The sequence below is a fragment of the Cyprinodon tularosa genome, unplaced genomic scaffold (genome assembly GCF_016077235.1).
Source record: "Cyprinodon tularosa strain WSP-4 unplaced genomic scaffold, ASM1607723v1 ctg183, whole genome shotgun sequence".
Classification (NCBI taxonomy): Eukaryota; Metazoa; Chordata; class Actinopteri; order Cyprinodontiformes; family Cyprinodontidae; genus Cyprinodon; species Cyprinodon tularosa.
Window position 1 is genome coordinate 893,918 of NW_024038631.1, and position 27,508 is coordinate 921,425.

The 27,508-nt window shown below is 36.3% G+C and overlaps 1 protein-coding gene across 10 annotated transcripts in view; it reads right to left on the minus strand.

Annotated features, from left to right (window-relative positions):
• The window catches only part of LOC119781844 (chondroitin sulfate proteoglycan 5-like), a 73,014-nt gene that overhangs the window by 9,494 nt on the left and 36,012 nt on the right, over positions 1 to 27,508 (minus strand). For 2 of the 10 annotated variants that reach the window (XM_038282430.1, XM_038282436.1), the window contains exons 3-5: positions 14,207 to 14,395; positions 3,201 to 3,357; positions 220 to 276 (exon numbers count right to left, since the gene is read on the minus strand). In XM_038282430.1, the coding sequence (XP_038138358.1) occupies positions 220 to 276; positions 3,201 to 3,357; positions 14,207 to 14,395 (403 nt within the window). The remainder of the gene's footprint in view (positions 1 to 219; positions 277 to 3,200; positions 3,358 to 14,206; positions 14,396 to 27,508) is intronic. The other 8 variants (XM_038282434.1, XM_038282440.1, XM_038282435.1 and 5 more) reach the window with 7 other exon arrangements.

Here is a 27,508-nt window from a genome sequence, read left to right on the forward strand (position 1 = left end):
TTAACATCAAAATTTAAATCTGTTGAAACAAATCTATCTACTATTTTAAGCTGTTTTTTGTTTAATATTTGTTTTTATTTGTCTAGACAGACTAAGGCTTAGACTAACCCACTGACAGTTGAGAGGGGTGACTGACAGGGCCACAGTAACAATGAGAGAGCTGTTTGGAAGGGAGACAGGGGGTCGGGGCTGTCTGACATGTCTTAAATTTGGTCTTACCTCGCAGTCGGACTCCTCTTTGGTCTTACACTCCCAGGTGTATCTGCTCATGGTTTTCTGAGGGGAGGGGGACGGGGCAAAGGGTTATATTCCTCAAAAACAACCATATAAGCCATCCCCAGAAGAAAGACAGGTAGGGGGAGAACAGAGAAAGACAGAGTTTTAAGTGGACAGAAAGAAGGAGGAAGAGTTAGAGAACTAATGGATCGGAGACAGTTAAAAGAGGGAAACAGGAAGAGACGGATAAAATAGACAGAGAGGCTGAGCATTGGAGACAGAGACCAAGAGTAGGAGGAACTCGACTTCCTGTTCGATGTCAGCTGATATTCCCAGCTGGATTCAGATCTGTTCCAGCACAGACTCTCTGGTGCTGCTCGGCTGTTAGTATGGACCAACAGAGCACAGGTTTGGAGTTGTTAGTTTTTTATTGTTAAAATTTATGGTTTATTTATGAAATTTTGTGTTTTGTGCCATTTGCGTATTAAAACTGAGTCGAAAAGTAGTTGGGAATATTTCATTTGATGTTTAACTCAAGATCTTAGCAGTTATGGCAGAACCTATTTAAATTTATTTAAAGCAGGGAAAGAATTCAGTCTGAATTTAATACTGTTTTCAAATGTACCTTTACTTTTTAAAGCTTTATATACCGGTAGGTTCCAGCTTGTCAAATTTGTTTAAGACTATGATTTGATATTTGAATATTACCAAAAAAATGTGCTCCAAATCCCCAATATTCTAATTGGATTATATGTAGAAAACAGGGAATATTTAAATATAAATAGTACTAAGTCATTTTTCATGAACGTAGCAGTCTTTTTCACCTTATATCAGTTGTGCAAATAAAATGTTTTCTAGATTAAGTGATAGTTGGATTAACTGCTTTCATGTCAGTTAACATGGGAACCCTGACTTGAAAATAAACCATAAGAACCATATTTGTTGCTTACTGTTACTATTCAGATAATCTTTTTAACTGTAATTTCTTAGTCATTGTATATCCTCCCTTATACAAATATAAAGACACAATGTTGGCATCCAACATATCGTAAGGGCTTACTAGAAAATTACTAATAATAATGAGCAATATGGGTAAAATACTTCTTCTGTACATTAAAAATATTCCCCATGGTACCATTAGGATTTCAGTCAATTAATTTATATTCCACAAGTACTATTTGATCAGTGACAGAGATGTTAGAAGAAAAATACTAAATTTTCTTGAATTTTCTTGATCTTGAGCTCTAGCGTTTAATGTTATACAAGGAGAAATTTTTAGTACCTATATTTAAAATGAATGTGTGGGAACTGCTCGCATGTTGATAAACTACATGGAAAAGCTAGCAAAGGAAACAAGTTTTAAGCCTACACACTGGAGCAAAATGGGGGAACAAACTACCGAAGAGCTGTGAGAGGGTGGTACCACATCCTGAAAATAATTAACAAAAGAATGCAATCTCTGTTGTAGCGATAGAGCAACCCATGCTGCTACAACTTTGGGGTTAGCGCAACTAGCTACCCATGCTTCTGTTAGTGAGGCACCTGACAGCTCTGCTGTCTGCCCCCTTCAGGCAGAACCAAGGCATTGCATCCCAGATGTTTATCCTGATAACCAACGCTGTTTTTCTAAAACACCCAACAATTTTAACTTACCTGTTGTGATATCCCTTATCTATCTTGTAAACCCATAATCCATTACTTTTTTTGGCCTTAGCCATCCCTCCCTCTTTCCCATATTAACCTACAGGATAAACAAGTCAAGAAGACATGTCGATAAAGCAAAAAAAATTAGCTTAGGTAGCAAACATGGCCGCCAGGTGGCACATATTAGCGACAGAGCAGACATGCCATGACATAAAATACAGATGCAAAGAGGTGATAAGAGAAAAAGCATGTTAGAAGGACAGAGAACAGGCAGGGTTCATAAGGATGTTTTTCAAATGTCCTAGAATGATCAGATTATACCAAGAAAATCTTGGAGTCTGTGGAATAAGTGGTTTCAGGGGAACTGAACCTCTAATCTGTGGCACTGTGGCCATTTTTCTTTTGCTTTGTTACCATTGTAGAAAATGAACTTAGATTTGACACTTGCAGGTTAAGAAAATGTTGGCATGTTCACGTTTATTTTAGTCCAATGAGAAATAAAAACATTCAGATAAATCTATCAATCATGCTAAAACGTTTAACTTTTATGAAATCTTTTCATGTTTGTCTTGAATCGTGAAAAAAAGATTATTAATGATTTTGATGTTATCATTTCTCTTTCTTCGCTTTAACACCAGATTTCTGTTTGTGTGAATAATTTTTTAGCATATTTTCATTTACAACTAATAGTTTATCAATTGGCTAGACTGCAGCCCAAAATTAAACATATTCAGATATTTATCATTGTCAATTAATATTGGTAAATAAACATTCTCGTGTTTTTAAAACAGAAAGAAAAACTTTGTTGTGTGATGTTATTTACATTGTTTTTCATTTTCTACTTTTACAGGTTTGGCCATTTTGTTTAAAACAGAGCCATCTGTCATTCAACCAATCTATAGGAATGGATAATCCATGAAACTGCCTCTCAGCTCTACACTATTGTCCCACTAATACGAACAATTAATATATGATCGTAGCGGAAAGGTTGGATAAATATATTTCAAATTCTGTTTAACAATATAGATGATCTGAACTGACTTAATACTGAGAGGTAGGGGCTACACAAAAACATAAGATTGGAAACCAATCTCTAATCGGTGCATCTCTATACCGTTCTTCTCCAGACAGAAATTTTTATTAAATAATGAGAGATGATTATCGGCAGCCAGACCTTGGACCCCGCCAATCCTCCCTCCTCGGAGCTTATAACACCTCAGAGTATCTGAGAATACTCATGCCCATGCATTTTGAGGGGGAGTTGAAGGCCCAAGCAGGATTTAGGTTGGAAGGGAGATGCAGAAAAGGGGTGAGAGAGATAGAGGCGAGAACCACGTTACCTGACAGATAATGTTATCATAGTAAGCCAATGCACGGGCATGAGGGACGTTAGGAGGGGTTTCGCACAGTTTCCTTACATTTGGGTGGGAGCCCTCAGCGATGGTGGACAGTGAGAAATTATCATTGTGCTGCTCCGATGAAGGCCGGTACTTACTGCTGGGCGCCGGTAGGGTGGAAGGGGTCGAACAGAGGGAGAAACCAAAAAAAGAAAATGTAAGAGATTTGAGACAGAAAAGTGATGGAAAAAAACAAACACAAAGGAAAGAATAGGATATTTTGCAGAAAAACAACAAATTTGAAAAAGAGACAAAGAATGAGGATAATAACAGTGAAGCAAGGACATAGGAGGTTGTTAATCAAGACAGATTATGTAGAAGTAATATATAAGGATGAAATAGCAAAATAAGACTCAGACAGAAAAAAAAATAAATGTAGTGGGTTGCATGAGGGCAACAGAGGGGCAGAGAAAATATAACATTTTTGGAAAAGGAAGGAGAAAACAGCATTAAAATCATAGAAAAAGCACCAAAGCAGCATTAGTAAAGCAGCTAAACATGAAAAACAGTGAGACAAAAGAAAAATAAACATTAACCTGTGATGCAACACAATGACAACAGCATGTTTCCTGGTTCTAAATTCATAAAGCATACATGTCTTTTTTGAATTCAAAACAAGTCTGAGAAAATAACAAAAAATATCTTTATGATTTTATGCTTAATTTAGCTTTACACACATTATAATGAACACCTGTTTACTTAGAGATGGTTTGTTTCTTTCGGTTAGAAGCTTCTAGGCAGCTCTTAGCAGACAGATCAGTGCACATGTCTATAGTAAAGTACAGGTAAATAATTTAAAGAATGGAACAGTGGGCCTCTTTGGCTTAAACCCCAAAACAGTCTTCGAGGAAAATGAGAATACAAATCAAGTCCAGATCTCAGTCTGATTAAAATGTGATTTAAATTATTCAGTACATGAAAAAAAACTGAAAAATTCCTTAGTTAAAAGTGAGAAATGGAGCAAACTTTCACCCAGACCAATGTCAGGGAACCACAGATAGCTAAAAGAAGCATCTCACTAAATAATGGCTAATTCTAATTTTTACGGGATTAGTAGAAAATGTATTGTATTATTTACAGGTGCTGGTCATAAAATTAGAATATCATGAAAAAGTAGATTGATTTCAGTAATTCCATTTAAAAAGTGAAACTTGTATATTATATTCATACATTACATACAAACTCATATATTTCAGATGTTTATTTTGTTTAATTTTGATGATTACAAATGACAACAAATGAAAATCTCAAATTCATCATATCAGAAAAGTAGAATATTACTGAAGACCAATAAAAACAAAGGATTTATAGAAATGTTGGCCAACTGAAAAGTATGAACATGAAAAGTATGAGCATGTACAGCACTCAGTATTTAGTTGGGCCTCCTTTGGCCTGTATTACTGCAGCAATGCGGCGTGGCATGGAGTCGATCAGTCTGTGGCACTGCTCAGGTGTTATGATAGCCCAGGTTGCTCTAATAGTGGCTTTTAGCTCTTCTGAATTGTTGGGTCTGGTGTATTGCATCTTCTTCTTCACAATACCCCATAGATTTTCTATGGGGTTAAGGTCAGGAGAGTTTGCTGGCCAATTAAGAACAGGGATACCATGGTCCTTCAACCAGGTACTGGTAGCTTTGGCACTGTGTGCAGGTGCCAAGTCCTGTTGGAAAATGAAATCTGCATCTCCAAAAAGTTGGTCAGCTGCAGGAAGCATGAAGTGCTCTAAAACTTCCTGGTATGTGGCTGCGTTGACCCTGGACCTCAGAAAACACAATGGACCAACACCAGCAGATGACATGGCACCCCAAACCATCACTGACTGTGGAAACTTTACACTGGACTTCAAGCAACGTGGATGAAGTGCCTCTCTTCTTTTCCTCCAGACTCTGGGACCTTGATTTCCAAAGGAACTGCAAAATTTACTTTCATCAGAGAACATGACTTTGGACCACTCACCAGCAGTCCAGTCCTGTTTCTCTTTAGCCCAGGCAAGACGCTTCTGACGCTGTCTGTGGTTCAAGAGTGGCTTGACACAAGGAATGCGACAGCAGAAACCCATGTCTTTCATACGTCTGTGTGTGGTGGTTCTTGAAGCACTCACTCCAGCTGCAGTCCACTCTTTGTGAATCTCCCCCACATTTTTGAATGGGTTTTGTTTCACAATCCTCTCCAGGGTGCGGTTATCTCTCTTGCTTGTACACTTTTTTCGACCACATCTTTTCCTTCCCTTCGCCTCTCTATTAATGTGCTTGGACACTGAGCTCTGTGAACAGCCAGCCTCTTTAGCGATGACCTTTTGTGTCTTGCCCTCCTTGTGCAAGGTGTCGATGGTCGTCTTTTGGACAACTGTCAAGTCAGCAGTCTTCCCCATGATTGTGTAGCCTATAGAACTAGACTGAAAGACCATTTAAAGGCTTTTGCAGGTGGTTTGAGTTAATTAGCTGATTAGAGTGTGGCACCAGGGGCCATCAATTTTGAACCTTTTCACAATATTCTAATTTTCTGATATGATGAATTTGAGATTTTCATTTGTTGTCATTTGTAATCATCAAAATTAAACAAAATAAACATCTGAAATATATGAGTTTGTATGTAATGTATGAATATAATATACAAGTTTCACTTTTTAAATGGAATTACTGAAATCAATCTACTTTTTCATGATATTCTAATTTTATGACCAGCACCTGTATATGAATTCTCAGTGGGTAAAACAAATGTAATATTTTGTGCTTACCAGCACTTGAATCAATTAAGAAAATGGAATGTCTTGATTTTACCAGGACTATCTACTTGTGTAACCTGATCTTAGACCTCTGAATATATTAATTTGATTTTTCTTCATTAGCTTTCTGTAATGAACTGCTTCAGCTCCTGTGCTTCTAAGATCTACGCTACAGTCTAACAGCATATGTTTTTCTAAATGTTACCAGACTACTTTTAATCAGACACTGACTGTTTGTTTCCCTCCATCACACCTCGGAGGAAACACATTCAGGAAAACCTGTTTGAACTCTTTCAGATTGCTGCTCCTTCCTCTTCATCACAGATTTTTCAAAGCAAAGCGAAGTTTGTCGCAGAGACCAAATCAAACGCTAACTATGTTGAGAGCGACACCAGTTTTGTATATTTTTCTCTTCTCTCTGTCATTTGGCTCCCCATTCAAATGAACGATTTCTGTGAACTCTTGAAGGCACAGAGAAACATCATCCCACATCTTCTTTCTGATGTCAAGTTGTGACTCTGCTTTTCATCATTTTCATTCCCTAATCTCATGTAGAGTTAAAGATGATGCGGTCTTCCCACTTCTCTGATCTGCATGCAGATATTGCAGGTTAGATTTAAAGAAGGGACTGTCAAGACTGAAGAAATTCCCTGCTGTACTATAAGCATCTCGGGCTTTACTGCCACCCCCCACCAGGCTTAGCTTGTTTATTATATATTCTAAGGGAGAGATATGAACTAGTGACAGTGATAAGTTTGAAAGCACAATGGTGAGCCCCTATGGTCGGTACATAGACACATATGCACTAGTTGGTCACACACAATGCAAAAAATCACTGCCTCTCTTTGCCACTCTCCACTAACGTCTTTGCATAATATGTAACACAGAAATGGTCAAACGAAGTTAGTATGTTTTGTTGGGTTTGTTGCAACCACAGCCAGTAGACAACCCAAGGACCCTTTACATGGTCGTTGTTAAAATGCCTTGTTCGTCATGATATAGGCTAGATGTGCTGAACGCAAGTATTGGTTCTTTCCAATATGGCACTTGAATTGAGATGGCAGCAAAAGTGACGAGTAAATAACATATATATATGAAACTGATCAAAATGAAATATATTTAAAGTCTAAATTTGTCAATCACTTAAACCTTTTGGTGCATGTGGAGCATTGGATAATAACTGGTCAGTTTTAAATGCCTTGGTCCTTAAGTGATCCGTTTGTTGGTTCCTAGTTGTATTAGTTATGATGAAATATATCTTGATTTTAAATGCTCTATTTAAGATTTACTGGCTGCACTTTTACTGTAGACAACCTATATTTATTTGCATAGTTTTTTTTTTTTTTTAAACAGTGCTTTAAGGGTCTGCCTTCTTTACAATTCACAGTTGGAATTTAATTATTGTCAATAATATTTTAAAATAACATGTGAATTATTACTCATATATTAAAATATCCTGTCTACTTTGAATTTTTTTTTTTTTTATTAAAACACAGTGGGCTGCCCTTGGGCTACCGTGGAGACACCATCCACTGAGTTTAGCCAATTTGCTGTGGGAAACCCTGTGCGGTCAAAGATAAAGCAGTTATAATGGAGAGGAAGAGATAAAGATGAAGGTTTCCTATCACCTCGTTCAGCTTTGGTCTCCCGCTTGGCCCCTGTTGAACATATATCAGCTAATCATCCTGTATGTAAAATATGCCAAGAATCTCCTTTTAATTCTATTAGTTCTTGCTACATGGAACATCATGAGGGAACATCAAATCACAGATGCACTATATGCTGCCACCAAAGGTATCCTGACTGTGTTCCTACTAAACATTCTCAGCTAGAGCTGTACTTCTTAAGCGATGTATGACATCTTTGGAAAATAATTGTAGTTAACCCACATACTTCTGACTTTTCTTTCTCTTTACTTTGATTCCAATGTCTACAGTTTCCTCTTTGAACTTAAACTTCTTGATCACCAAGATCTATATAAGGGTTGGCCACCAAACACCATCAACAGGTCATACATGCTATTTGCAAGCAGAATTTGAATTTAAGGCAAATATAATTTAATGGCCTACCAAAAATGCACATATTAGCATTTTCTTTCCCCAGTCTCCGTTTATGATCCGACTACGACAAGCTATGACAAGCCCAATAATAAAAACTTCTAAAAAATGTAAAGACCATCCGCATTCACAGCTTTTTGAGATCTTCATGCAGAGTGTAATTCGATTTACACAATGTATAATTTAAGCTGTTCTGAGTTTATTTTGTCAGAAGATATAGTTTGTATCTAATGGAAATTTTATAATTTTGAGACAGTTTTGGAGCCATACAGAGATAAAACTTACAATGAAGATGTTAAAGGCTGCTACACGATTGTTAGCTGCAGCATTACTTATTAATATCATCTGTCTCAGAGTTGTTTAATAGGGGACCTTTTAATCTCTTTGACTTTCATATTAATATTTTAGGTTAATTGTATTATTCTTGGGTCAGAAAAGCCATTTGCATCCGTATTTCAACCATACTGATTTTTAGATAAGTTGGAAGACTTAAGGTTAAACCTCCTTCTTTATTATTCCATCTGCTTTGAGAAATACAAATTATTTCTGGCACAAAAACAGTCCTACAGTATTTTGTCACCACCATCAGGAGTAACTCCACCATATTTTTTTGGTATTATGGTGATTTCAATCTCATTTAATGTACCTCAAATGACCATAAACACTACTTCCAAAGTCATAGACTTAGTCAATTTAAGCAGCTCCAAATTCGCAAAGGTAAATGTTTTCCCTGTAGACACTGATGCTGGTGTTCCAGTATCTTCCATCCTATGGAAGATGGACCCTCGTTGGTTTCTGTGTTGCTCCTGAACTTTCTGATGCCCTTTCACCTCAGCACGGCTGTTTTAGTCTGATATATGAGTGATGAGCGCTATCAGTAGGGATGTCCCGGTACAAGTTTTTCATTTCCGATACGATACTGATATTGCATCTTTGAGAGCTGACCAATACCAATGGTGACTCAATACAATATCAGCACAAATCATACACACTTTTAATACTTATTTTGTGGAAGGATTGTTGAAGTGATAATACTCAAACAAACAGCAATAGTCAACAACAATGGGTATAAGAATAAATGACCTATCAGAGATTTTAGTTGTAAGCCGATATTAGTTTTTTACCTGATATCTGAACAATATCTGATATCCATATTAGATTGGGATATTCCTAGAAGCCTTTCTGTGTGGAATAGTTTTCTAAGGCTTATGACTTGTCTGTATCTGCTTTCCAAGGCACTGACCGGAGCCTTGTAAAAAAATCTCTAAGCTATGTTTAAAGGATTGAGCAGGTTGGAGTTTCAAGTATTCATGAGGCTTTCTGGCACCAAACACACTCCTCTGAGTGTTTCATGCTGAGTTTTTCTCCCCATAGCCGCTCTCTCTTCTTTATCTTTCACACATGGTTTCCTTTCTTCATGCAAATCTCTAAGTCACACCCGAATCTTCATCTCGCCCTCTTTTCTGATTTCCTAATCTGCAGTCCTCCATTTCTTCCTCTTCCCTTGCCTCCTTCTCACTCCTCATCTCAATTTCTTAAACCCCACCACTTGATGAGGCAGTGTTTTCTCTTTCATGCAGCACCCCACCGCTCACACCCCTCAGGTTGCACAGCTGTATGTAGGTCAACTCCACCTCCTCCGCCCGTTTCCCGCTCCCCTCCCCTCCCTTCCCCTCCTTCTTTTCAGGCTGCCCTACTTTCAGCTTGATCCACAGTCCCAATGACATCACCCTTGCTTTCCTCTTTTTCTTTTTTATTTCTGCAAGCCAGCATATTATGGATGCTTCCACTGCACCACTTTTCCTCCTTGCCACTGAGTTTAATCTCCACCACAGCTAGCATGATATCCCTCCCTGCGGTCCTAAAAATAAACCAAGCAGCGTGGGAGATTGTGATGAGGTCTTGGTCCTTTGGATCCCATTCGCATCCGTGGTGCTCAGTCTCTGGGCTTCTGCTCATCCACTTCAACAGCTCTGTTACCACGGAGATCAGTATAAAACATTGGTGAGGGCAACACTACCCCTACCCACTCCTTTTTGTATTCAGTCCAGCCTTTCAGTCAGAGTTTTTACTCTTTTTCTCTTGCCACCTTTCCTACAGTCTCTTACTTTCTTACTTAACACAAAGTGTGATGCATAGAATTTAGCTTTTTTAGCTTTCTGCAAAGTTTTGAAGTTAAAGCACAGTAAGAACCCTGTTTTTATGTGTAACTATCTACACTTTGAACTTTTACAATGTTGTCAGACACAACCATTCATTGTTATGGCTGTTTTTTTTAGCTGGTATTAATGCAGCTGTTCTACAATACAAATGGAGGTTTGTTAAAAGCATTGGTAAACAAAAAAATTTGGCACATTGATCAGATCAGCAATTAATTGGTGGAGAATTTTCAACCAGGATGGTTGCAAAACAATACTTAGAGCTTTGATCATCCTGTCAAATCCATCATCCAAAACTGGAATGAGGCACCTGAGCCACCTTAAGTGTAAGACCGCTGAAGGAAACTGATCAGAAAAGCAAAGGATATTTACTAATATGATAAAACATATTAGTTCATAACATTAACATCTATGGACTACTCTGTGTTCCAAAGTAAGAAATGGTAAAAAGCAGTGGTTTAAAAACCACAACTTTTACTGTTTTACTTCTTAGAGTTAAGAGGCATTATGGAGCGACCCAAAACAGATCACACCAATAACATTACAGTATTATTGTTTAAAGCAGGACATGTCATGTGAGGAAAGCAAGAGCTGCAAGGCCCACAGCTAAGCCAAAATAAACATGGCAATGCCGGAGGACGTACGATTAGCTGCTGCTATCACACCGGTTTCCCAGAATCCACGATTTCTTCTTTGAAAGAGAAAGAAGAACCTAAAAGCCTCAGTTGTTATTTCTCATGGCATCTCCTGCTATTTCATTTTGCATCCCGATTGGTTAAAAACAAACTTCTGTAGGTGGGTGCTAACTAAGCAAGATTGATACCGTTGGGAACTAAACGTGTGCTCTACACATTATGGCTTGCCCGGATATTAATACTAACATTTGGAAATGATTATATAAAAAAATATTAATTGTTAGTATGCATGTAGCTACCTACTGCAGAACTTAACATGAAGAAACAGCATTTAGTTCTTCTAGAAATTTTTATTCTTGAATTATTTCTTGAATTATTTTAATTATTTGTGTTTCCTTTAACCCCCTGCAATATACTTTTCCTTTTTTTTCCCTCATGCACAGTACTTTAAATGGTATTGCCACTGAAATGTGCAATATACCGGTAAATAAATTTGCCTTGCTAACTGGTTAAGGCAGCTGGTAAGCTGGCAGGGTGTAGAGCTCACTGACAGTGTCCAGCCCAAACACAAAAAAACTACTAAATTTTTCTGCTATAGAAAATGCCAATAATGCTGCTTGGTTATATTTCCAGGCCAAAAAAAAAAATACGTTCTTGGAACCTGGATACTGAAGGAGCACCATATCACCATATATATAAAATATATATATAAATCACTTTGCTATATTTTATGTTATTCTATTAGATGGTCAAATCAACTTAAAAATATATATATTTACTTTAATAATGTTTATTTTCAGAACATAACCTAGTTAATGTGCAGCTTCTGCAACCATTTCTTCTGTCAAACTCTTCAGTTCTTTTAAGTTCACTTGCTGAATAATGAAAAATGAAGCATAAAACTGGATCTCCTCTCTGGTGGATTTTGAGGAATCTCATAAAGATAATGGAAGATGTAATAATGAGAATAATACAAAACAAAAACAAATACAATACAAATAATCTCCTACATAGTTTCATTGCTTATATACAGTCTTTATTTCATATAGTTTTAACATGTGCCTTTTCTGTGTCTTTTATTCAGGCTGATTCTTACTCAGTTCTCCACACTGCTTTTCCAACCTCCTCCCTCTTTGTTTTTTTCAGTTCATCTTCCCTTCAACTCCTCACCACCCTTACCAAGCTGTACACTGTCCTTATTGATCTAGTCCTTCTGACCCATCCCCCTACTCAACAATCCAAATAATGTCATCGTTTTTCTTCCTATTTTTGTTTCTGTTTTGCTTTTAATTTCCCTCTAAATGGTTTTATTACATTATTTTATCTTTGCTCAGTACTCAGGATTTATATTAGATAAAAGATTACCTTAAATGAAAGTTTAAATGCTAGAAACATTTTCATATTGGTACAGTCCTGTTTAGACTTTATTAAAGTATTTAACCCTTTAAAAAAATATTTAGTCACGTTATCTAAAACCTGTAATATCATATAGTGGTTAACAATATGTACATAACATTATCATTAAATATTCTGTTAATTTCTAGATACTAAGTGAAGAGATGGTCCTGTGCAGCTAACCTCTTAATCAGCGGCGGGACAGTGGTGCTAATTTTGGCAGCTAAAGTACTGAATCTTTTAGTAACTGATTGCTTTTCACCTTCTGATTACTTATAAATCAGGAATTTTTTGTCTGAATAGCTTTTTCTTTCTTGATAAACTGTAACCAGGGGTTTGTTGCAGTTTCTTTAATTGAACACATAAGTGCGAGAAAGACTTTCGTTATTGTTTTTAATGATGGAATTAAAATATTTTAATAAATTTTTTTTAGATGGGAAATTAGATCTGTCGTGAACAAACACCTACCACCCTTATGTTTGCAACTGAGGGGCGAACTTTAATTCTTCAAATTCCTCTGACTCATTCTTTCACGCAAACACAGCTGTGATAAGTTCCAGTAATGGAAAATAATTCATGCCCTAAAATTGCAACAGACTCCAATAATGCTCTCTGCCTTTTCTTTCTGCTCCCCTACGAAGGACTCACGCAGTTGGTTTCATTCACTGTCTTTAATTAAATTTTCAAACTTATTTCAGGATTCTTCAATCCAATCCACTTTTTTTTTATATAGCACAACTTCAATAAACACAAGGTTTCGGAAGAGTTGCACAAAAAGACAATAACTAAAATAAAATAATAACTAAAATAAAATAATAAACTAAAATAAATAAAAGTAAATAAAATTAAATAAAAGTAAATAAAAGCACTGCCCGCAAAGGGTAAAAATAGGCATGTGTATACATAAAATCTTTCCTTTATCCTGAATGAATTTCTGATAACTTACAAAAGTGGCTATCCTGATTCCTTCTGGTTGTTTCGTGGATAAAATGTAGCACAGGTTTAATTGCAAATGCTATGCAAAAAGCACTTTTAAGTAAAATCTTGAGTCATGCACTGTCTGCACTTAAGATAATCAAAAATAATCATATTATTTTCTCCATGCAGCTCGTCCTTTAAACTAATCAGGTTATCTTCTCCTTTTAAAGAAAGATAACATGTTCCCATTTAGGGGGTCTGAGTCCTTAATTATCTAAAGATGGACTGAAGTTAGAAATCAGGCTAGACGGTCTCAGTGAGATGTTTTATTTTCTGAAATTCATTGAACTTTGTGATATTTATGTCAACTGCAATCTACAATTTTGGGGAAAAATATAGACATTTTACAAATTTTTCTTTTGCAATTGTCTGTATCATTTTAGTTCATTATTCTTCAATGCAGGGGTCTTCTTTTATATCTCATCTACATTAGGATTATCTTTAGCGATGTATAGAAAAAAAAAACAGATACATTCCCATATAAAGGAAGAGCTGTGTGGCTCACTGGTGAGACTGGAACTGGGCTTAGTTGTAACTAAGTCTAAGCTGACCAGTAAGACACTACTGCACCTCTGCTTTTTCTCTGCTAATGTTTATTTACTGAAACAGAGGATTATTTATGGCTGACAGTTCAGTTACTAAAATGGTGTAAAGAATCTATCGTCTGCTTATTCACTGCATTCTCTTCTTATTACTTATTCTGTTTATTTTAGTTTTATTCTCTAGCACTTTGATATTTTAAAATGTGTGAGACTTTGTGATGTGCATTAGAATTATTATAGAATACTATTATTATTAAAACTGCAGGTATTTATATAGTTAATCTGGAGAGAAGAAGATCTGAATTTTTTTACTTTTACTTATCCTTTGACTTAAACAGCAGTTAGAGCGCTGCCTTAATGTTAAAATACGCAAACATGCAACTATTTCTTGTTAGCTGTTGAGAAAAATCTTATCTTTTAGTTTCCCTTTGATAGAACACCTCAAAGTCCTCGTCTCACCTGCGCTTGCGCAACTTCTTGTTCTCCGTCTTCAACACGTGGAGCTTCTTGGCGAAGCAAACGATGATCATGAAGAGCAGCAAGAGCACCAAGGCCGAGGCGCCCACGGCGAGGCACATCACCTGGAACTCGGTCACCACCGATTCGCAGCGCACACCTTTGTGCCATATGTAATCCTGGACATTGCATCTGAAACAAAGAAAGGCACGAGGGGCATGGTTAAAGAATCAGTTGAAAAGAAAAGGTGTAAATAAAACACATAGGGCCGGATTTATCAAGATCCAATTTTGCGTGCAGTAATTTGCGCTCGCAAACTGGAATTTTGCGCGAGGGGCTGAACCATGGTTTGCGGGTGATTTAACAGGAGCGATTGCGTAACTGGTGGCAGGTGCAAAACTGTTGGAGACGCCCTATTTAAATTATGGTTTTGCGCGTTTTGTGGTTTGCGGCAAAGTAGTTTGTTGTTTGTACAAACTAGTGCATTAAGAAATTTTAATCTTACAGTGACACCCCCACCCCCTCCAAAAAAAAATAAAAAAAATATGTATATATATATATATATACACTTTGGCAACCTTTATTCCCTAAGGTGGTATGTGGCTGAATTTCTACTTCACTGCAGTAAAAAAAAAAAAAACGCATCCCCGCAGCATTGGCATGTTGCTCCACAGGCGCAGAGGTCGGGGTTCTCTCCGTTAGGGCGTCCGGGGACATGGCATTTAAAACGTCGGACAGCACTTCTGAAAAACAAGATTGGGAGATCCCAGATGCAAAAAAATGCAATGTTGCAAGGTGTTTTGTGATATCTGGTATTGCGTGGGTCCTCCTTGTGGCTGGCTCCAAATCCATTCGGAGGTCCCCCAACAGCTCCAAAATGGCAATGCTGGATAAACGATATGTTTTGATGATCGTTTCCTCCTTCATTCCAAAAATATTCACACGGAGTGAAAAAATTCGTTCTCTGCGTCTCCTTGCTTCATTTCGATGTCTCCTTCTTGCGACAATAACCGCTGCCATGTGTGCGCAATTACGCATACAGACCATTTGCACCTTCTTTTGAAACGTGTTAAATATAGAGTCAGATACCGTTAGCAAAATTGCTTTCAGGTTTGATAAATCACTTTGCGAGTGCTAAATTAATATATTTACATATTCTCCTCCCACAAGACGCACTTTTGCGTGTAAACGCCCAATATTGCATATTCATTGCAGAAAAAGTACTAAATGGATAAGAGGCGCTATTTAGCACGTTTTAAAGACTAAATCATTTTAGCACGCTGTTGATAGTTCAGTTTGTACATTTTTTAGCGTGCGCAGTGAAATAGCTCATGTTTTAATACACGCAAACCTTTGATAGATCCGGCCCATAGAGAAATAAACAGGGTTAGATTTGAACATGTCATTTGCACCCTTTCAAGTATTTAATTTCTATGTATTGAATACATATATACAATTATTAGGAAAACTAGACTGTTGATACTAGTATAAGATTAAAAATTGGTGCTATATAATTGAACTGAAGTGAATTGAATTTGAGCATAGATATACATAAACAACATCAAAGTAGAACTATATTAACCATAACCAAAGACAGACAATTGTTGTAGCCCATCACTTTGGGAAGGAATGATAAGCTAAAAATAAAACCATTCAAAACACACAATTAACTATTTTCTGGCTCTTCATGTCTGAGTTTTCATATTAAATGATAAAGTGACAGAGCAATTAAAAACAATCTGAACAGACACATTATACACGTTTGTAAGGGATGACAGAAGAAACTTAATTCCCTGTAAAAAGAAGGACGTTTCTGCAGGGTTCTGCATGACTTCAGTTTACTAAATCCCCCTCTGAATGAACCCCAAGACATGTGGAACAGTCTATGGGAAAGATGAGACCAAAGTAAAAATGTTTGACCATGTTTATTCAAAAACAAAACAGATCATATCTGCATAAACATCCTTTACCAACCGTCAAGAATGATGCTAGTGGCCTGATAATAAGTGTTTATTCTACAACCTCTGGGCACGAGAAACTTGCAGTTATTAATTTCTACAAGAACTCCCTGTAAACAAAGGTATTGTCAGATCTAAGGCAATCTGTCATCAATTTGGCACAAAACTACAGTTAAGATGTTGAAATAACCCAACTAACGTACAAAATTCAACCACAAATGGTTTGGTAGGAAGAGAGCTCTGATGAAATTCATTTCTACACCCCTAATCAACTGAACCCATTTATAGAAGAGTGTGAAAAATTGGAAAAGTCTAGCAGAATTATCTGCTAGAAACTGCTTTATAAGGGTTGATTCTCTCACTATATCATCTGTAACTGCTTTCATGTAGTGGATGTTTGAAAAAAAAAATTTAGTATTAAAATGTATTACATAAGCCCATCTGTAAAGTCATTCATGGAATAATGGCAAGTGAACAAGCAAACACAAGGCAGCTTTAACTCACAAGAGTGCACCCAGCTGCCATCAAAAATACACAATCAGAAAAGACATTAATGTGATTTAACACAACGCATATGTGGACTCACACAAGATACACACAGAGCCCCATGCTGCTTTCATAAGTGTCTGTTAAAGTACAGAGTTTGCCTGGGGAAAGGAGCCATAGAGACAGATGGTTCAGTCAACCCGATGTTGGGTTTGAAAAATGACAAACCTATATCAGTAATTAAACTAAAGTGCTACAGAGCAACATGTTTACTCTGTGAGATCAATGTATCTATAGAAAGTAACGTCACAGTTACAGTATGTGGTGATGATGCCTTTTAATAAGTAATTCTGATTAGAAAAGTCCAGTAAGAAAAGCAGTTACTGTCATTTAATAAATAGAACCTCTGCTAACATTTTTCTATATTTATTAGATTCTCTTTTACCAGAAAAAAAGGCAATAAATAAAGATTATTAATACAACTTTGCCTTCAAAACAATTAATTTTCCAAAAATAAATACATCTATAGACAATTCAAGTAGTTTAACTAGAAACTTGCGTCATACTATCTCAGTATTTAGCTGTATCTTGTTTTCTTTGGGACACCAAAGAAACTACTGTAACCATCAACTAAAATGTGTGTACTCCTAAATGGGCTCTTGTATAACTGTCCTCTGCTTGTGCTGTTTTGGACTATTTTTATAGGATTTAAGTAGAATTATTTGGTTTTGTCTGAAGGGAATTTCATTTAGATTAAATTGGATTCAGAAAAAGGGGTGGATCGCTCAGATGCCCTGAGGCTGCAGGTCGTCTAGCACTACCCAGCACCACCTTCACCCTGATCATACATTATCACTGGAACATTGATTATAAGGGATGTGTGTTTTCTGCAAAGTTTGCACCAGACAAAATATATATTTAAGGCTAAATATTCAGTGAGGGCCATCAGTGCTTCCCCCACTAAATAAGTCAATTGATATTGGTCTGATAACTGACCTGGACCCTTGTTTTGGAGATTTTTTTGAGCATATCATTCTAGAATGACACCCACCCTAAAGGTAACAGAGCCAAAAGAGGATATATCAATCCTAATACCAGCTATAACAAATAGAGTTTGATGGAGTAATGTAATTTTAACTGCTAAAAAGGCCAAAATATTCATTAAAGCACCCCAAGAAGAGCAAATGAAGTCATTAACTGCTGTAGAAGTACAAATTTGTTGGTGTAATAATGACTAAAAATAAAATTAATATGTTAACAGTAGAGATGCTGCTGACTTGTTGTTCTTAAATGAATGCTCTGTGGTTCTGAGTGCTTTAGACTTAGACAATTTTTATTGTTGAAATTTCATTTTGTACAGCTTTCTCACAGTTTATTGACATGACTCACACAGCTATTGGGAAAACCATTAAATACAATTGATAACATAACATACAAAATAAATAAGTCATGGTAAACTTTATCTGATGCTCTGAAGGATGTAGGTTTAAGATAACAATTTTACTCAAAAACGGGCATGTTAAATTAGTCAATACATTTTTTTTTTCTAACAATCTAAATAACAGCCCACTAGAGCATTAGCAAATATGTCTGCAGAGGTTCTGAATATATCAAAGGGTGAGAAAGTAAAGTAAAGGATCTGTAAAAGCTTTTCAGAATAATTCTCCTTATATAATAGATTTGCTTGATACCTTTGCATTATTTGGAAGTAGTAAAGAAATATTGATTATATTTTTTGTGCACGCAAACTTTACACTTACAAAAAATATAAAAATAATAAAAATAACTGAATTTTATTGATCTCACATTGGAGAAATGTACCTCTGCATTTAACCTATCCCCTTGGGGAGCAGTGGGCTGCCATCGTGGGGCACCCAGGGAGCAATCAAGGGTTAAGGTTCTTCCTCAAAAGACCCAGAGCGGCAGTGTGTGAGAGTGGGTTTCGTACTCACAACTTCAGGAAGCTATCAATGTAGAACCATTAGTGGTGCAAAAGTCCACTGAGCAACAATCCCATTGTTGGAGAAATAAGATAAAACTTTTGACATATTAACAAATATTTCATATAATATATTGCATAAATTGTATTTATGCTCATAATTTAGGAGGAAAAACTAAAATCAGAGCATATTCTCACAAGGCTTTAAATCTTTTTGCCAAAGAAATCTTCTTTGAAATATGTTTGTAATGCTTTAAACCTATTTGATGAGAAAATTAGGTAACAGGGTAGTTTCAAGTGAGAACTGAGCACAAGTTGTAATACTTTCTCTTCACTCTCTCTACTACACGTCTGTGGTAAGAAATGGATAAAGGTCTGAAAAGTGAAAAGAGATTTTGAGGTTTGCTGATCCTGTGCTTTTCCACTTGCCTACCTTCTAAGCTCGGTCTCCTGAATCCTTCCTGAATATCCTTCTTTCATTTGCCAGCTGAGAGGAAGCGCTGGCCAAGAGCCAGGAGACATTTTGAGTGTGTGGGCATGTGTGTGAGGAGGAGAGAGGAGAGCGATGGAGCCTGATATCACATTTTCAAGGAGACTTCAGTGTACTCAACCTCTGAGTGTTTCTGTGTGTACAAAAGACGAGGTTTATGTAAGTCAGTAAGTATGAGACAGTGGGAGGGGGATATCAGGGGACAGAGGGAAATAAAAAGATATAAAGGAGGAGAGAGGGATGCAGAAAGGATGAGGAGGGATGACGATGTGGTGGTCACCATAGCAACCCAGCTGAGCGGTAAACGGAGCAGACGCTGAGCTGACATGTCATGCCTTCACAGGAGAGCGCCTTGCTGAGCCAAAAAAGAAGACCTCTCAACCAGTTGAACATTTCTCCTTTGTCTTCCTCCCCTTCATTCTCTAATCATCTCCTGCTGTTTGTCTTATTGAACATTTATTTTCCCACTCACTGCCTCTTATTCGCAATCCTACTTTCCCGATGAGGAAATAATGGATAGGATAATGAGTAAGGCGAAGTCATCAGGTAACTTGTATTGATATTAGTTTATGCATAAAACACTATTTTCTGTCATTAAAACTTTTTTTCTTTTTATTTCAGTGTAATTAAATGAGGTGTGCTGATGGAGCAGCATCAATGAAAGCAGTGCCAGTAGGTTTCATAGACGTATTCACTGAGTCAAAGTAAATCAATAGTTACAACCTGGATACTTTTGAGTCAGTGAGGTGGAGGTCAATAAACAAATGGCCGCCTGTTACATACAATCCACACAGAAAATTCAAGACTTAGAATCAAGTAACTGCTTTTGTTCAGATATCTTTGTAATTTTTTTTATTGCTTTCACTAACAAATTCCAGTAACAATTTCAATGTCTGTGCTGAATAATGAGCACATGTGATGTGAGTTAGTTGCTATAACTATTGACACTGACAACATTCTCAAGTAGCTAGTGAAAACTAGCAAGTCTCTGTAATATGTTGATCCATTATGTTGAACATCTCATTCACTCACTCATTTTCTGGAAGTCAATTATTCCTTAACATGTGGTCGTAAACAGAAATTTCTTTAAAAAAAAATGAACCCTGTGTTTTCTCTTAGATACATTTTAAACACCAGACTGCAGTGAGGTGCATAAAAGTAACTGAGACGTTTTTTTTTTACACATTGCCCACAGAAAGAGAATTGTTGTATTAAGTACAGCCTGTAAGCTCTTATTGTGGTGGGAAAAAAAATCACATATTTGAGTCCAAAACCAGCTTGTCAACAGACAGAATGGATTTGTGCTAAAAAAAAAAAACAAGCAAAATTAATCAATAGATTTCCAGTCATAAATTTAATTAAATTTTTCTTTGAATATATTAAAATACTACTATGTCTTCCAATCCTAGAATGAAAGGGCAAATAAAGTACCAAATGAAGAACTGTGATTCCTGCTATTTCAAAGATTATGAAGGTTAAAATAATAATTCTGTCAACAGAAAGAAACACTTATTATTATTGGAAAATTAAAGGATATAATATAATGAGTTTTACCATTAAGAGGAATGTCTTATTATTTGTATATATAAAAGAACATTTTCCATTTAGTGATCTGCATATCTCTTACTCATCAACCCCATATTTAGGATAAAAATACATAGATAAAGCATATTAAACCTAAAAACATTTTATATAGTTATATAGCATAAATATGATTTATTTTCATACTTGAGGATATAATGAAAGCTAATTCTTTCAAAGATTTAGACAGTCTTGGCAATGATGTCTTCTTAAAATATGTTTGTAATAATTTTCACCTATTTTTAGCTAAAACATGTATCCATGATTTTTGTGCATTATTAGAACAGGGCCTGACAGGATATATTTTTTCAAAATCTATTGTATATGGATGACTTTTGAGATTTGGTTCACTGAGCCTTATTAGCTGTGGGGGGAAAAAAATACTTTCTATCTGTTTTCTTTTTTTTTTTTTTTTTGAACTGAGGCAGTTAAAGACACAGTTAGAGCACCAACCCTATTAGGTACGAAAAAGCTTTACTAATATAAAACATTTGTTGTTATAGGGTTTCCTTTTAGCTGTGGCTTAAGAGTAGGAAAAGGAGACTTTCTTTCTAAGGACACACAGGATGTATCATAACAAGGTCCTCAGAAGGTGAAAGGTAAATAAGTGAACAGAAGGTAAGAGCCAAACAAGCTGAACCTGAACTGACAGGAGAGGGCATACAAGGGTGCTGAATATATCAGTATGAAGACCAGATTTCCCCCCCCAAAAAAATGAACTATTTTTAAACATTTCCTGCCTAAGGAGAATATTTTATTCAAGGATTGCAGAGAAGGAAGAAAAAAAAAAACTTAATCAAGCATCCAGAAAAGGCTGGATGTTTGTCTGAAAGGCCAGTAGAGGACAGGAGAGACCTGGAATCTCCTAGAGAGAAAAAAAAAAAAAAAAAAACCTAAACTAGGATTCTGGCACATTTGACTTTCTCATTCGCTAGGGGCTTTGGGAGGGAAAGGGAAACCATGGGTCAAGCTGAGTGAAGGATTAAAAAGTTGGAATAGATTTTATATAAGGTTTACAGAGAGGGGGAGGAACTGCTGGAGTTTGATCTAATTCTACTAGAACTTTAAACAAGACAGATGGACCTTTTTTGGTTTTATCTTCCCAGGAAAATATGTGTTCATGGCTGAGTCAGAATGAGGCAAATTCTAAGGAAAATAGCTAAAGGAATTGATTAGTTGCCATAGCAAAATGTCATGCTTTCAGTCTTTACATCACTGGGTGGAGATCCCTCTGGTGAATCAGTGAACCAGAGCTGTGAAGGAAAAGGGAGAAATGTCCAGTAAAAATTAGCTAAAGAAATTTACTGGAATTTGAAGAAAAAAAAAATCTTGGCAGGTTAACTGTTGTTTATAGAGGAAAAACTCTGGATTTTATAAAAATAAAATGAAACCAGGTGCAGATATTTTAAAACTCTTTTACATTTTTACCAGTTAAAGGTAGAAGTGGAAAAAAACTGGTGAATTTACATATTCATTCCCCACTATGGTTGCACTTTGAAGGAGAATGGCTCAAGTTCATACTAGCTCATTTGCATTAAGGTTAGGTCCACTCATTGAAGAAAGACCTGTCACTTCAGGAGAGTCCAATCAAAATTAAAACTCAACTGCAATAACTCTGTATAATAATCCAGCTAAGTGAGTATATATGTATATATATATATATATACATATATATATATATATATATATATATATATATATATATATATATATATATATATATATATATATATATATATATATATATATATATATATATAGGCTATATGCACTGAATATACTGTATATAACCTATGTACCTTTTTCTTTCTTCCTTTGGCACCTTCTTCTTCTCTTATAAACTATTTGAACTGATGTAATGTGGAAATTTCTCCACTGTGGGATCAATAAAGTCAATCAATCATTCAATCAATCAATCAATCAATCAAATCAAAGTTACTGACCTTTAATGGAAAGAAATTACCTGTAAAATTGATACAGCAACAATGCACCTTAAATATGATCAAATTACAGCAGATTTTGTAATGTAGAAGGGGCATTTTAACCAGATTACCAACCATTATTGATACACAACCTGAAACCTAATCAGCTAGTATTGCTTAACTGTTCACTATGAGAACCAAAACGGAATGAAAAAGCCTGCCCCCCCCCCCCCCACCCCCCAAATGTAGTATTTCCTGATGGTATTAGTGGCATCGCACTTAAGATTCATGTTTCAATACTTTTGTGTTGACATCTTTCTTTTTTTAGGATATTAGCAGCTGAGCAAAGCTTTAGGAAAAACAACAATGCTTCCCTTCTTTAAGGCTCATCGATATTGTCCTCTAAATGAACGCTTAATTTATAGCAAAGCAGGGTTACAGATAGCATAGGTATGCAGGGAAGTTAAAATGATATGTACATGCATGCAGTTTGTGAAATCTGTTTAGGAAAACATAAACACAAAATTTGATCTCATTTCTGTCTGCTTGTCACATTTACATATCGTTTCCAGCTGAGATGTCTACCCGACTCAGCTACATACCGTTATTCCTGCTGTTTTATACGCGAGGAGTCTGTCAAGGACGCAAATGACTCATTCAGCAGAGATCTGCAGATCTGACTAAACCCAAAACCTATTTGCATAAACCTCTGAATCCGTGGGGAGCAGTCACGACACCGTAAACTGCAAACTAATTACCGATTCACAGATGGGTCCCTTGTCACACTAAACAGCAACCATTCACTGAAACTTAAAGGGATGCTTTCTGCAAAACTGCTCCGCTCATGACCCTGACAAGAAGACAGTAAATCAGCTCTGGAGAAATCCAGTTTGCGCTTAGGAGGTTAAATATGGACGTGAACTCCTCATTGCAAAAGATAATAAAATATAGGGTGATTGGCAATCAGGAGGGAATTTATTTTGCAATCACATGAAAAAATACGTTGTTTGGGAAACAATCTGAAAAGCCAAATTCAACCATGAATTACATCTTAGCTTTAACTAACAGCGCAATCTAATAGATATGAAATTGCACTGAATGTATCCTTATCTAATGCAACCTGTTAAACATATTTTAAGGATGACTGCATAAAATTACAAATTTGCTGGTAAAAGTGTCGATTATAATTCATTTTCTTATAAATCCACATTTTCCTTAATCCAGCAATAAACAGATCGATATGTGTATACCAAAAAAAGTTGTAAAACAATCCACTGGACTTTGTTTCCAAGTTTGAAGACGTTTCGCTTTCCATCCAGGAAGTTTTTTCATATCAAAATGTCAGGAATATTGTTGAGTTTGAGGTTTTATACAGTAGCCCAACAAAGCCTTGTTTTTGTTTTGAAAACAGGAGAGCAGAAGACCTGTGGAAGTTAATCGGTGTCGCTGGGATTTGAATTAAAAATGCCACTGAAATTTAAATGTTGTATGTTTGTACTTACTGTTTCAGTGTTAAAATATATTTTTGACCTAAAAAGAAGTTAATTGTCATTATTTCTACACAGTTGAAATTTCTTTTGTTATTTTCTCATCAAGCTAAAAATTCACATAACTATTTCAAAGTGATTACATTTTCAATACTTATTTTTCAGTTAAATTTTTCAGTGTTAAAAAAATCTGCATATAAAAAAATTCAACCTTTCAAAATTCAAAGTCAATATTTTCAGCCTCCTGAGATTCATCTGGCTCTATTTCACTGTCTTAAATTCAGCGTCTAAATTCATTGTAAAAAGGGAAGGGTTACTTCAGGTCACAGACATTAGCAATGGATTGTGTGTCCAACACCCAGCCAATCCCGTTATGTTTTCTTAGTCACGTGACGTGACGCTTGTGGCGCTCATACGGAAGGAAAACCAGCATGACAGAGCCGGTCATGCAAGCTAACGCTAACTCAACGGTGAGTTTATTGCTATTATTTTTCTGTAGTTGTATTCGTCCGTTTCAATTTTTTTATTTGAAAAAAATACAAGGTTTTAATGGTGTACTGTGTAAAGCCTCAAATTCAACACCAATCCTGATATTTTGAATTGAAAAGCTACCTGGATGGGAAGCAAAACCTCTTCAAACTTGGAAACAAAGTCCTGTGGATTGTTTTTTTTTTTCTGGAATTACTAAAACCCTGGATGACTGAGAATCTTCACCAGCACACTGATATGTCTAGAACTAAGTTCAGTTCTATATTATCAATCTGGGATAGCTGCTGTTTAGTCTGTCCATGAAAAGGAAGGACGTTTAGTAAAATACTTCAAGCCTGGTTCTGCTGGAGGTTTCTTCCTGTTAGTAAAAGGGAGTTTTTCCTCTCCACTGTTGCTACAAGCATGATTAGTGTGGTTTTCCTTAGAAACTTTGAATCAATTTGATTGTATGATCTGGTGAACTGCAAAGTTCCTTGAGATGACATGTGTTGTGAATTGGCGCTATATAAATAAACAGAATTGAATTGAATGGGTAACGTGCGAGCTAGTACCCGCCTTCCATAATACGCTTTCAGCCAATCGTAGCAGCTAATTGTGACGTTTTGTAAGCTGATAAATCAAAGTTTCTCCAAATCCTGTCTGAAGAAAAGCACAGACATCTTTCCCATCTACAAACGAACAAATTTCTTGTCTTTGCTCGTTTTTTAAACAAAAAATTGTCGCTATTCCATCTAAAACAGCGTCGACTGTGGTATCGACATGTGAGTCCTCCAGCGTAGCCATGTTTGTAATGCCCCTGCGAGGCCCTTGTGACTATCGTCATTCTACATGTTCCACCCAAAAAAAAACTGTTGGCATGTCATTGGTCCGATCCGCCAGTTGTTATGTGATGAATGTATCAGCAGAAGTCTGTCAATATGGATTTGTTGTGAGACTGAAAAATCAGATCTCGCGACAATCCATCTTGCAGCGCAGGGTTAGATTTCCCTCACTCCTGTTGTAAGCTGCTCATTGACTGTATTAAGCTTTATGCATCAAAATTTCGAAAAATGGAAATAGTTTGTCTAATTTCTGTCCTTTACACCTATACTTCGATCAGTCTTTGTCTGCTTTGGGATATGTTAGGTGTAGACTTCCACTGCATTAAGATTCCATTGGATGCAGTAAACAAGTAAATTATCTTAGCATACAAACTTATAATGTGAAATAATGGTCAGAAGGCAGCAGCAAAAGTAAAAAAAACACACACAAAAAAACAAAAATTGTCAAGTACAAGCGTGAGCTACGAGAACAAGCAGAAGAGTGCTGCAGTTCTGTGTTGTGGCCACAGGGGGCAGTATCATTAGAAAACTCCATCACGAGGACAAAGTAATTATACATTTATTATCTATTTTAATAAACATGTGGTTCCACAGTTTGTTGTGTTCTGCTGTTCATAAGATGGTTACACACATTTATTTATCTTTTACAATTCTAAATACCTCTTTTAGGGTTTAGGTGTACACTTAATGCCACTGTTTAAGCAGTTGACAATAATTAACAATTTTATTAAATAATATTTTCACAAAGTAGAAAAAGAAAATACAATTCCTGCAGGTAAGGGGACATTTCAGTCCAGGACAAAATGCAATCACCATTTGGTTCAGTTAATATCATACAATAGCTAAAAACAAATTGTTTATGCAACCATATTTGGAAAAGGTTTGGAAATCATTTATTATGGTTTGATTTTCTTTGTCTCAAATTCCTGGCATAATAAAAGGTGTGTGTAGTTTTGATAGCACTTGATCTGATTTTGTGAAACCTGAAATTTCAACATTGCCAATGTCTGTTTCTAATCTCTCAAACTTGCCTCTGAGGACAATTACATGCAAACACCATCACAACCTTTACAAAGCATCATTTGGCCTATTAGTCTCTCTCAAAACGAATAACTTCACTTTTATTGAAAAGATTTAAGATCCAATAAATTCCTTTAGCATCTGGTTTTGTTTTTCAAAATAGGAACAAAGTTCCAGTACTTTTGATATGAAGCTATCCAATGGAGATTATGTCCATAATGGTTCTATTTCAAAATAAGAGCATAAAGCAGTCTGTGGTATTCTAAGCTGACAAAAAGCAGAGAGTGGATTTCATTAGAGCACATGAGTGTGTTGAATGTTGCATAAGAGGCTGTGAAAATCTGTTTTCAGATGCAAACAGGTTCACAATCATGGCTGTGAACTGCAGAGACAACCCCGAAAACCTGCTGAGAAAACCTGAGCAAAAAGCCAAAACTTAATTCAAACAAATGTTTTTGTATGTTGTCAGGGATGAAGTAAGCCTAAAAGATCTCTCTTGGCAAAAACAAACGGTCCCTTTGCATGTGTGTGTTTGCCAGCCCTGGCAATAAATCTCCCCTGTGTTTGACCTCTGACCTGGCCTAACCTGGCTCCACCTCCCCAAGCTCTTTGACTTTAAATTGATCTCTAATACAACTATAATCTGTGTGTGTTTGTGTGTTTTTAAAAACAAGCACAAAACCCAAAATGGACACAAACGGCTGTTGCTGCTCAAAGCTCCTCTTAATTACATCAAGCTGCAGGACCCACACACACACACATAAATTCGACCTGGCTCGCCTGAGTCGTTTCCATTCCGGCAAGCATTATGAGGTTCTGACTCATTCTCTCACTCAGTTTATCCTCCACCTCCTCTGTTTTTCTCTCTATCCACTTCGCACACTGTTTCAGAACATTTCTCCACTTCCTCTTGTTAATGCCTTGTTCTCTGTTTCTCTCTAAGCCCCATCAGTTTCCATTTTCCCTGTCTTTGTTTCTTTATCTTTCGACATAAGTCCAATATTATGTAATTAGAGAATGGCCGTATTACTGGCAGGAAGATCCCAGTTTAGATGCAAAAAAAACTTTATTTTTTTATATAACTGCTAGAACTTACTGTAGACAGGTGTACT